Here is a 13,141-nt window from a genome sequence, read left to right as displayed (position 1 = left end):
ATTTCTAGAAATAAAAAATATAATACATGTATAAATTTCTTCATATATTTAGACATTTAATTTTAATTTAATTGAAAATTAAGTACTAATCTAATTTATTAATTTTCATATAATAGTAATTAATTATATTGTTAAATAATTCAATTAAACTACAATATATATGTTTTTAATCTATTTCTTCATTAATCAATAAAAATAAATATATAAAAATGGCTCACATGCAATATCTTCCCGGTGATCCAAGAATGGTCGACCAACTGGTTTACGAACTGAAGTCCAGGGGCATATTCGATCAAGTAAGTAATACTATACATAAAAATCTAAATTGCAGAATTTCAAAATGATTGACTTAAGGATATAATTTATTTTGCCAACAATATCTAGCATATTCAGATTATAAGTCTTATATTAAAATGTTTTATTCTACTCATGTTCAAATTGTCATTATCACTAGACTTTAGCTCACATATAGCTTTCTATTTGTCAATTCTATTGATAAATTTTATATTTCTTTGGCATGGTGGTTTGCTATGCTTAGGTCAAGGTAACTTAAGATAATTTCAATTGTGATATCATGATTAATCAAATATATTATGATTATAAGGGATCTAAAAATTTCATATACAAAAATCAAGTAATAACACATAGTAATCCATTTAGTTATATATAAATACTTTATGTGTAACATTGTGTGTAGCACACCTAAGTGGTTTGACCAATTCTTGTGAAATTTTGTAGTAGGTCTTAGAATAAGATGTGAACTACTTTACATACCCCTAATTGATAAAGGTGGTCCAACTCAAAAAGTCCACTTTATTTTTTTGGACAATTTTTTTTTATGATTATTTACTAATAAAAATACATGTATCCCACAATTTTCAACAAATTTCAGTCAACCCCAATTTTGTAATGGCTATTATAATATATTAGTAGGTACTTATGGAGTACAACAACATTTGCTGGGTCATCTGGCAGCTTTTATATAATTTGTAACTATTTGAATCTATAAATTAAAATTAAAATTGTATGTCTTATGTTTGGGAAAAAACTTTTTTCTGATATATAGTTTGTGCTAGTTTGGAAGACTAGGTTTTTATTCTTCATTTATGATTAAATCAAGGTTTTTTTATTACTAAGTTTAAAATTTATGTAAACACTAATTGTTAGTTACATGTTATATATATAATTGTTTTAAAGAATTGTATGTGAGGGACAAATATATTTATACTTGTAAATGAAGTTTCATACCAAAAAACTAAACATAGAAACATCATTGTCAAACTGGGTAGCTCATGTTTAGTCAACATTTACACAAACAGTAATGTACATTAATGTAAATTTAATTATTGCAATAAATAAATTTACATTAATGTTTTAATTTATCTTAACCATTATTTTTTCAAATGTTTAATATAAATTTGATGTAATTTATCTAATCTATTTCATATATTATTATGTAATAATAATATCAAGACAATCTAGACAACTATAATTTCTAATGTAATCTAATAACCTCTCTAAAATACAAATCATGTTATAGATTATGCAAGATTGGGTAATTAAATAATAAAGTATCCTTATAAACTGTTACATTTATGACATTGGTAAGATTATGATTGTTCAATGAGTCCATAAAGTAAGTTAATTGGTAGTTATTCCTATACAATTTGTGTAAAACACCCAACTCAATTATATGGTTCATCTCAAGTTTTTTATGAACAATTTTATCTATGTGTATTCTAATGTAATTATGTGTACTGTTGTATCTAAAGAATTTACTTGAATTTATAATTATCTTATTTATATAATTTAAAAAAAGTTGATCTTTTAATCTATACATATAAATAAAATTCTTGTGTATGTTTGTAATATTGAAATAACATTTTTTACAATTTTTGTCTATCTGTCTGTCTGTTTGTTCCGGCTAGCGTCTGAAATGGTTGGACTGATTATAATGGGACTTTTTTCGGCAGGTAGCGGATGTAATAAGGAGTAACTTAAGCTACTTTTATTTTAGAAAAATAAAGTTAAATTCCAAGCGGACGAAGTCGTGTGTACAGCTAGTATTTATATAGAATTCACAGTAATCATGTTTTTGTAAAGTACACTTACAATTGTGATATTGATTTGTCAATTATATTCATTTTCTTCTGCTGAAGATATATAAAATCTGGGTTCTGTTTTGTTGCTTATTTTTAGCTTCACTTCTTAAGTTTAATTGAATTTATACAAAATATATAATGTACAGACCAACTTTTACAATATCATCACTTTATACTATTATTGACTTCAGTTCCGTAAAGACTGTATTGCTGATGTGGATACAAGGCCAGCATATCAAAATCTACGCCAGCGTGTGGAAAACTCAGTTGCCACATTCTTGTCACGACAATGCTGGACACCAGACTTAAACAAGAACCAACTTAGAGAGAAACTTCGGAAACACATACTTGAGTAAGTTCACTTAGTGCTTGTTATTACATTTGTACTGATAAAGTTGTTTCATTTATTTATGTTGACTTATTTTTATTGCAATACTTATTGTAAGTTAATTATTATACAACACTAGGTTAATATACCTTCACCACTACTTTTATATATGTCCAACAAAATTAGTTAAATGTGAATTGTTGTTGTAATGATATTTTTTACTCAATTTTTTTACTCATTTTGATGATATACATACTTGTCATACTGTCTATTTGTTAGCATATCCTTTAACAGACTAAATACATTAAAACACAATGAACATGGTCAAAGGCACACATTCACATAGCCACTTACCATACATACACATTTAGTGTGTTATAGAGATTTGACGGATAATTGTCAGGGGCCATTTTTTTTAAGATTAACACCACAAATCATGAATTTATTAACACTAATTACTCAAAGGTCATTTATTGTATGTTACAGTGGAAATTACTTAGAGCAAGGTGTGGAGAGAATTGTTGATCAAGTAGTAAATCCCAAAGTTGCATCGGTTTTCATACCTCAAGTAGAAGACCTAGTTTATGACTTCTTAGGCATCACTCGTAAGAAGAAGGATGTACCAGTTTCAGAAACATCGAATTTAAATGACAATGATAATGATCTGCTTCCTACAGATTTGGAAGCAGTTAGTCCTGGTTCGGTTAAGAGCAATGATGATAAAACGGAACAGATGGATACAGATGAAATTAAAGATGAAAATAATATGGATGTTAATCCAGAACCTAAACCATATAATAAAGAAGATGGCGCTGTTCCATTAGAATTACAAGAAAAGGGTAAATGTGATGGTCAGGAGACACAGTTATCTGGAATAAGTGAGTTAACATCTAATGATTCTGATGTTAGTATAGATAAGAGTTCAATACCATTACCAACTGAAGAAATAAAGCCTGAAAACATACCGCGCCCAGCTGACAGCCCTCCTAAAGTTGCTAAAGTTGAATTAGCTAGCATAGAGTTACCAAGGGAACCTAATTTATCGACTGATATACCATTACCGGATGAAATTCATACATCCGACAAGGATCAGTATTTTAAACCAATTAACACTAACAGTGATGATGAATCTAGCTCTGATTCGTCACTTAGAAGAAATATGTCTCCTCTTACACCAATTCGGAATTTTAATAATGAAAATTCATGTGACGCCCAACAAGCTTTTGAAAACGATTCTGTAGAAAAAAACGATGATAAGAAAGAACCAAGCACCTTTAGATTTGCAATCGCAGAGACTAAATCATCAGAAAATAGTTCTGATGGAATTAAAACTGAGAAAAAAGACTCTGATCAATCCGCTTTGTCATATCAGTTTAATAATCAAGTTAACATTAATACATTTAATACCCCAGTGTATGATGATAGCTCAAACAGTAATTTATTGCATATAGATTACGAAAGTGATGTTAATAGCAAAACAAATACAGAAAATAAAGTAATTGATCCCGAAAATTCAGAGGATTCAAAAAAAGAAAAAAAAGTAGAAGAAAAGAAAGGTAGTCATAAAAGTTCACATAATTCTAGGGAATCACATAAATATTCTAGCAGCAAAGATAGACGTTCAGATTCTAAGCAATCCAATTCTAGAGACAGTAGTAAACACGAGAAAAAATCAACCTCTAAAGATGATAACAAATCTAAATCAAGTCATAAAGATGGTTCCAAAGATAAAAAAGACAGTAGAGATTCTTCAAGGCACAGGAGTTCCCACAAAAGTTCTAGTCATAAAGATTCCAAATCATATAAAAGCACAAGTTCAAGTCAAAGGCACTCAAGTAAACATTCTGAAGAAAAAAAATTGTCGTCGTCCTCATCTAATCACAGGGACAAAAATGAAAAAAGTTCTGAAAAGAATTCTAAAGAGTCCAAAGAGAAATCGTCTAAAGATTCAAAATCTAGTTCACATCGTTCAGATAAGGATCGAAAAAATAACAGTAAGACTAAACATGAGGATAAAGAGAAAAGAAAAGAAAAGAAAGAGACAGATGATCACTACAGTTCATCAGGAAGAGCAAATCATAGTCGTCGATCTACCGACAGAGATTCAAATGATGGTAGCTCGTCATCAAAAGGCTCAAATAATCCCTCTATGACAAAATCTTCAGAAAGTAAAAAAGATGATAAAAGCACTTCAAAATCTGAAACGACATCGTCAGGTGGAGATTCTACAAGTCCTAGTGATAAAGATCATTGTCAAAATGAATGCAAAAACAATACGGAAGAAATCCAAACAAAACCATGTGTAGTAAGAATTGAAACACATTTGGAAATGCCAATTGCTGCACCACCACGATTACCGTTTGTACCTGACGTAACTATAAAGAAGCCAAAATATGCTGCTAACTTAGAAGAAGCTAAAAAGTTGATGAAAATGCGCAAGTTCTTAGATGAAGAACAGAAGAGAATGAATCAGGAAGCTGCTTTACTTCTAGAGTTTCAAGCAAATGTACGACCTAGCTTAAGCCAGGTTTATTCAAACATTCCTGGACCAGAATTAGAGTTTGCTTGTATTACGAGTCCAGTAGAAGGAAAACAACAAAATATAAATAGTTCCAATAATGTCTCTGGAATTCAAACTACTGAAACGAAGAACGATGCTATTATAGAAATATTAACTGCAGCGCAGCAAGTTGAGGATATAGAAGAGCAAAAACAACTACAAAGTCAGAATAATGACGAAATATTGGAAATAAAAAACGATGGCGATGATGTTGAACTTGATGTAGACACAAAAGCTACAGTACAGAAATTTGAAACTATTGAAAATATTGATATATCTGCAAGAAATACAGTGAAAATAGAAGATAACGATACTAAATGCGATGTCATTAGTATTGAACATGCAATGGAGTTTTTGCATGAAGAGCCACACAGTAGAAAAGATGTAACTCAGGAAGAAATCCAAACTACAAATGATAAAAAGACGAATACAATAGAAAATGTCCAAAAAGACCTAGAGAGCAATAACAGAACTAATTATTTCGAAGTAACTGTTATAACCGAAGAATTGTCTGAACCAGAGGATGTGGAGGATAAGCTTAAGGATATAGTAGTAAAAAGTACAGATATTGAAATACTTAGTAAAAAGGTAAAAGAAAATAATTCAAATATGACATATGATATGGAAGATGATCAATACAAAGTAGAGACAATTGTCTGCAATCCTGATGAAAGTTTGTTTCGGTACTTTGGAGAACATGAAAAATTTGCTGCAGAATTGGAAAGAGATACGTTTAGTAAATTTCTACAAACATATACAGAAAAAAATGTCAGCAGTAAAATGTATTTGATCAATTGTGACACATATGAAGAGAATATTCTCAAAGAGGTTGCACAGAATTTTGGAAATTATGAAATAGTATCCTATTACAAAAATGGTCATTACAAGATTGCGAAAGCTACAAATATTATTCGAAACCTTAATGATTCTGGTGAAATTAGTCTACCTAGTACAGATTATTATGAAATAAATACAAACAGACCAATGTTTAGTCCAGTGAAATCAGAATGTTCATTTGAACTATCAAGTGATTATGATGCAAAATTAGAAGAAATGGTCAACAAAACATCCAGAAAAGAAATAATGGAAATTATACTAGGTGATGTTGCAGACGAATCACCAACTAAAATGCCTAGAATCGATTATTGCTCTGAATTAAATATAGAGAGCAGTCATGAAAACGCATTAAAGAGAAAATTGAATGAAACAGAGAGTGTGGTTAATAACAATAGACCAGTTTTAACTCCAAACAAAATTAGAAAATTAAGTGGGTCTGATCAGATTTCGTCAACTACTGAAGGTGAGTGTGTTTATGGCGTATTTATATATGCACCTTCCAATATACTATATAAACAATTCGTATATGTATGGCTTCAAAATTTCAACTAAACTAAGAAAATAAAGTTATCAAACCAAATTAATATGAGAGATGACCGTATGCTCTCGTTTTTCCATATTGTATTAATACATTCTTAATAAAATGTAAGACTGAGCATGTCAAGTGTTACTATTGCCACCACAGTGTTAACGTTCTTAACAATGCCTACTAGGAATACAATGATAAGTACATTTTTAGTATATTATTTTTTTAAATAGAGACACTCACGTGTTAAATTTTTTCGTGTTTTTTTACTTCAGAAAATGAAGAATCTAGCAATAACAATGTCCCAACCAATGTTCGATCGAAATATTTAGGCAAAGCTAAAAGAGTCGGACTTCCACGCCCAAGGAAAACCAGTAAGTTCTATTATCATTTATTACCTAATTTTAATGTTTTATTTTAATATATTCTACTTTAGAACATGCTGTTGTAATAATACTCCAAGCAAAAAGTATTTAGTGTCGCATGTAAAATATAAATAATTTTGCGCACTTCATATATTATTGGTCACGTTCTGGAAATAAAAAAAAACATCGTCGTTCAAATGTGATGACAAACTATAATTTATATAGAATATTGTAATAATCAAAAATCTTAAATGTGTCATGTACACTACTTGAACACTATTTTTGCCAAACACACTGTCCACTCCAATTTTATATCACATAGACAGTGATGAAAAATTGACATTCATAAGAAACTAGCGGACCCGGCGTACTTCGTAACGCCTAACAGTCGATTCTTTAATTTTTTAGTTTATTTAATACTTATTCTGCTATTCAGGGCGCCGGGATTTATAGTAATATTATATGCACATCAATGAGACATGTACATTTCAAGTGACATTTTACCACTGACCACCTGTTTTTGACTAATATTACACATGCCTTCCCGGAACCTCTCTACTTACACTTGAACTTTATGGTATGGTATTAAAGTTCAAATTGACTTTTAAGTATCATTAAGAATCGTTTGTATGGGATTAAAAAAAAGGGAGAAAAGCGTTGTTTTTAGGCATTTTTAGGCAATTTTTCCTCCGTAAGAACCATCCTCGTACCTCAAGGAATATTCTAAAAAAAGAATTATCGAAATCGGTTCAGTAGTTCTCGAGATTAGCGGTTACCAACACATTTAGCAATTCATTTTTATATTATAGAAATACGACCTTTAAAAACTTTTTCGTACAATAGGTATATTATAATAATATCTGTTTTCCAGATTTGCCCAACAGTCCGTCCAGCGACAAATCCATCGAGAATTACGAGCAAAACACACCAGTACAACAAACGCCAAATGGGAAGATGAAGGTGACACCCAGAAATAAAGTGCAACGATATGACACTTCAGACTTATATAAACCAAAATTACATTACTTGTCTAGAAGGAATAATATCAGTTAAAAGTATGTTTCCGTTTTGTTTATTCTAAATAGTAACTATCTCTTGCGTTTTTATAGATAAACTATTGGAACGATTTTGGTGAAATCGTCTGAAGGAATTGATCTGAATACCATGATGGACTTGTGGTATGGCAGTTTATATATCTCTCACGGATGAAGTTGCAGGTGTTTACTAGTATTCGACACGATGTAAAACAAATCAACTGTTGTCGGGCTGCAATCAAAGTATAAAAAGCCACGATGTACTTAACAATCTGCCCTTAAAAGGGACTCAAAAATTGAGGTCCACAGAATCTTAATGAAATTTATTTTATGTAATCGCCTATATATGCGATATTGTGACTTTATTTCCAACATCTGTCACTAAAAAAAAGATTTAAATTAAAAGATGCTATAAATATCATAATTTTGACAAACAATAATTATAAAATTATCTGAATATATAATAGTACGAGATCCCGCTGCAGAATCAGTGTACCCATCGAGTGTTTGCTGAAAACCAAATTTTTACACATATTTATCATTAGGAGAATTTATATCTACCAGGTTGCCTATCAAAATGTGGCCGCTAGTATTTTTAATTAAATTATTAATAATTCATAATCCGTAAGAAATTTCATTGACTTGTTTTTTTCAGTAAAATGTCGTTCACTTTACGGCAACATCTATAAAGACTGAAAAATCATGGTTGCCGTTGCGCACCTGGCCGCACCTCTTCGCAGCCAGGTGTACACAGGTATGATTTTATTACATTTATACACCCACAACGTACATTCATAATTTATATATCAAATTGTAGCTCATTTTTTTCTGTTTATTATCATATACGGTTGCCTAATTAAATCTGGCCGCAAATAAGGGTTGCTGGCTATTAAATATAGTAAATATTAAAAGTAGAGTGAAAGAGAGCTAGCGCGTAACACCACTAGTCAAACGAGGATAGCGATTGCCAGCTGTCGGACAGTTTAAAGCCATTGCGCATGCGTCAGATGCTAGTGTTCTCAATGGATCAGTTGCGACTTTTATTCTAAGTTAAAAACCACGCTGTTTTGGAGTACGTAATACACAACATAATATATTGCTGTTTCATTTGTGCATCGAAAAATTATCAATCTCATCAGTGCGAAATAAAATTTATAAAGATGAAGGCGTGTTTTCTGTGCGACAAAAAATGCAATGTACTAGACTTTGATAATGCTTCATTTAAAAAGTGTTCTCTAATGTTATTGTTTCGTCGTAAGAAAAAATTTAATTTTTTATTTTGAAAAGAAAGACGTTTCTTTTGTAGTATTTATTATTTTGAGGCGTACCTACTATTATTTGAATCGGAGGTTGAGAACACTAGCATCTGACGCATGCGCAATGGCTTTAAACTGTCCGACAGCTGGCAATCGCTATCCTCGTTTGACTAGTGGTGTTACGCGCTAGCTCTCTTTCACTCTACTTTTAATATTTACTATATTTAATAGCCAGCAACCCTTATTTGCGGCCAGATTTAATTAGGCAACCGTATATGATAATAAACAGAAAAAAATTAGCTTTAATTTGATATATAAATTATGAATATACGTTGTGGGTGTATAAATGTAATAAAATCATACCTGTGTACACCTGGCTGCGAAGAGGTGCGGCCAGGTGCGCAACGGCAACCATGATTTTTCACAGTCTTTATAGATGTTGCCGTAAAGTGAACGACATTTTACTGAAAAAACAAGTCAATGAAATTTCTTACGGATTATGAATTATTAATAATTTAATTAAAAATACTAGCGGCCACATTTTGATAGGCAACCTGGTAGATATAAATTCTCCTAATGATAAATATGTGTAAAAATTTGGTTTTCAGCAAACACTCGATGGGTACACTGATTCTGCAGCGGGATCTCGGACTATAAGGTTACAAAGATTTTTTTATTATTTTCATAAATATAACTCATTGCATATGGTTTTATTTACATTAAAAATTAAATGTTTTATCTAATTCGTACATATTGAAAAAAAATCTATTAGTTTAATTTGTATTTACTTAAATGTGATTCTTGAGTTTCATATATTAATGTATTGCGAATATGTATATGTATGGATGTGGAAAAAGCCTGGAAGAAAGATGAGTAGTCCTATTAATGTGGTTTTTTAAATTAATGAATATAGTAAGTTGCACCTACTTGATAAAATAACTATAACCTCATAAGTACCATGTAGGATTTTTTATATAATTTTGTTACTTTACACGAATTATTATTGATTTCCACGTAGCCACTATGGCTACGTTGAATTAGCGACATATTTGGATTGGGACAGTCCTTTGTTTCCTGACGTTCACTGACTTGATAGTACAACTACTTTAACCATTGGGGCGGGCGGGCCTCCATGGTGGACTTCTCCAAGTTAACGGCTCGGTGACGTTGACGCGTCTCCATATTGCATTGCCATTATTTTTGTCACAATTAATGTCGGCAAATATACATAGCCAAATGTGGGTATGTCCAGTATTACATTCACCATGACTTCGATAGTTAAATGATAGTATAATGCCTGTGACTACCTCATTTGGGATAGACGTGTGTAAAGGTTTGCTTTGTATGTTTGTTTAACTTTGGCAAATTTGTCTAGCGATTATGGTGTGGTAGCTAGACTAGTGTTGCATATTAAATACACAAGTCAGACTATTATATAACATATTTGGAAAATGGCATATACCGGTACAGCGATTTGTAATGCAGAAGAAATAGAATATACCTTAATAGGTCTTTGGCTACGCTCAGCGAAGTGGTTGCTAACGGAAAATTTATACGTTTCTTAGGTAGGTACTTTCGATGAATGGCACCACAACAAGTCACTTTAAGCTGTCTACGTATCTTTCTGGTGTTATATTAATGATATTTTTGCACCCGTATTACCATCGCAATAATTAGATACTGTTATGAAACGTGACCTTTTTTTATGATAAGGTAAGTTCATTCACTGACTGACATATGGTTAACGGTAAAATAATATGTAACAAAATTTTTACTTTTTACAATATTATAAAAAAGTACCTGCTTAGACATAGGGTACAGAACAAGCATAATAAGAAGTTAATTGTATAAGCAAATTGATATAAGTCAATATCACTTGCCAGGGGTAGTAGTGATTCCCAGGTATAAACTGCAGGCAGTGTCGGACTCAATTTTTAATTCCGACTTAGTTTCCAATACAGAAGTATATCAGCCAAAACCGAAACTATACTTGCGTAAGACTGACATTACATTCGTTATTTTTGTGCTTGACAGGCTCCATAATTATGTAATACAAACAATATATGTATTTAAGCATCTAAGGATTTCATTTATCATTTATATATAACTGAATATTAGCTAATATGTGAATAATAGATATAATAAAAACTTAAGTGTACAAAATAAGTACTTAAAAAGAATGTTTCGGTTTTGGCTATAAATGAAAAGATGTAAAACCTATTTCGTTCGGATATTAATATCTGTATAGATTATTATATATTATATTCTGCATGTATCCCCTTTGATTAAATATAACATGAATATAAAAATAAATAGCATTTATGTTTACCCATTAGTATTTTTATTAATAGTTATTTATTTGAAAACAATTAAATATTCAAAATTCAATAATATTAATGTATATTAATTTTAAGCTCCCAATAAGTATATGCTTCAGCATAGGCTACAGTCTGTGAATTCATTATTCTGAGGTGCTGATCAATGTAATAAATATCATTAAACAATAGCTTTATTATATTCAAAATACCGAATACGCATCGTTGTTAACTCTTAAATTCACTAGGTACCTATAACCGTTTTAAAAAGCTCGTTTTGACATGTTAACAATATTATAAATTATATTATATGAAAATAGAGATATATAAAGGCCTTTCTAATTAGAGATTTTAAAATGGTGGGTCCGTCTATTGGTATACTACGCTAGTAGGACCCATGGAGGAGGGAAACAGAATGAATAAAATGAAGAATGAAGTCAAGTCCCTTACTGGAGTAAGGGACTTGACTTCATTCTTCCTGGCAAATTCCTATGGAATTACGAGGGTTTCCATGTGGTATCGCATGGTGGTTGACCTGATGATTGTACCACACATTGTTGGCCAGTCTCCATTATTAATAATACATTTTACCTTAAGTAGTAGCTACTACTGTAATATAGTTATACTGAATTTATTGATAAATGTCCTTCTCTCTTTTAACTGCATTCAAAACGAGCCTTATAATTTCGGTTAGTATAAGTTAGTATTTGCTAGTTGTCAGAATATACGCAATGTTATCTAAATATATTATTATGTTAAATGTTGATAAATTTCAAAGTCTTCATCGTCTACATTATTACCTGATAAATAAAAACAACACTCAATATGTATGAATGAGTAACTGTGTCACTCCATATTCGTTTTAAGGAAAAAGGTAGCCTATGTCCTTTCTTTTGAGGGATTTTAATGAAATATGTCGTTCACCCTAACTTTCATTTACTTCCGTTCAATCTTGCAAAGGTAATAACGGTTCATTAGGCACATTTTCGCATTTATATCAGTACCAGCTGTGTCCGCGGTTTTGCCGCGTGAAATTTATAGCCTATAAGTTATTCTGATGTTTAAACTATATTATTGTAAAGTTTCATCAAAATCCTACAGTAGTTTTTGCGTGAAAGAGTTTATATACGCAAGAGGTATGAGTATGGATGATTGTTTGTACATTCATCCATACTCACAAACTTTTGCGTTTATAATATTAATAATAAGAGAGATTAAAAAAATACTTTACAACTGCGGACTAAAAATCACGTTTAACTACAATGAAATCAACTTAACATAAAAAAGTATTTGGTAAATTAACATCAAGTGCAAAATATGCTTTTTTTATTTGTAGTTGTGGGTGCAACGTATTTTTTATATTAGCTGACCATTAATCATTCATCAACTGATTGGAAAATTAACTGATAATGCAAACGATGCAAGACTTTGGTAGTAAGTCGCTTTTAACTAATTTGTGTATAGTTATATTATTATGTAGTTAATTATATACAGCACTTTTATATTATTATATATATTTAATCAAGAATCGATTATGTAATTATTAATAAATAGTATGTATTAATAAAGATTTTTTTTTCTATGGTAATATATCCTACTATACTGTTTATTCATTATTATTATAATAAATAAATTTCATAAAAAAATAATCCAATAACCATATGGAGCCGCTGAATTCTAACTCCTGCCTGACGGATACCGTACCGTACCGACGTTTAGTCTCGAGGGCACCGCTAGGACGTTCGTAATTTTGATCTCCGTTTCAATTGGAAAGGGTGTAGGAAGTCTGCCGAGGATTTTCTCTAATTTTCCAAAGGC

At 30.8% G+C, this 13,141-nt stretch overlaps 1 protein-coding gene across 1 annotated transcript; it reads left to right on the top strand.

Annotated features, from left to right (window-relative positions):
* Nucleotides 1-194: 194 nt before the first annotated feature.
* Nucleotides 195-12,875, top strand: LOC131841247 (biorientation of chromosomes in cell division protein 1-like 1). The gene is made up of 6 exons (XM_059189525.1): nt 195-296; nt 2,294-2,454; nt 2,917-6,290; nt 6,629-6,727; nt 7,590-7,773; nt 9,617-12,875. Exons 1-5 carry the CDS (start codon nt 210-212, stop codon nt 7,769-7,771), a joined length of 3,903 nt encoding a protein of 1,300 aa, XP_059045508.1. The 5' UTR covers nt 195-209; the 3' UTR covers nt 7,772-7,773; nt 9,617-12,875.
* The last annotated feature ends 266 nt before the right edge of the window (nt 12,876-13,141 follow it).

This window comes from Achroia grisella, unplaced genomic scaffold, assembly GCF_030625045.1.
Source record: "Achroia grisella isolate CSIRO2021 unplaced genomic scaffold, CSIRO_AGI_Agris_v1 utg1576, whole genome shotgun sequence".
NCBI lineage: Eukaryota > Metazoa > Arthropoda > Insecta > Lepidoptera > Pyralidae > Achroia > Achroia grisella.
The sequence above is the reverse complement of the archived record's forward strand: the minus strand, read 5'-3'. Positions and strand labels throughout refer to the sequence as shown.

Bases quoted from the DNA above. Each gene is read 5' to 3' on its own strand.
- LOC131841247 (XM_059189525.1), top strand. From the start codon at position 210: ATGGCTCACATGCAATATCTTCCCGGTGATCCAAGAATGGTCGACCAA. The intron at 297-2,293 runs GTAAGTAATACT...TATTGACTTCAG, and splicing joins CCAGGGGCATATTCGATCAA to TTCCGTAAAGACTGTATTGC. The intron at 2,455-2,916 runs GTAAGTTCACTT...TGTATGTTACAG, and splicing joins CTTCGGAAACACATACTTGA to TGGAAATTACTTAGAGCAAG.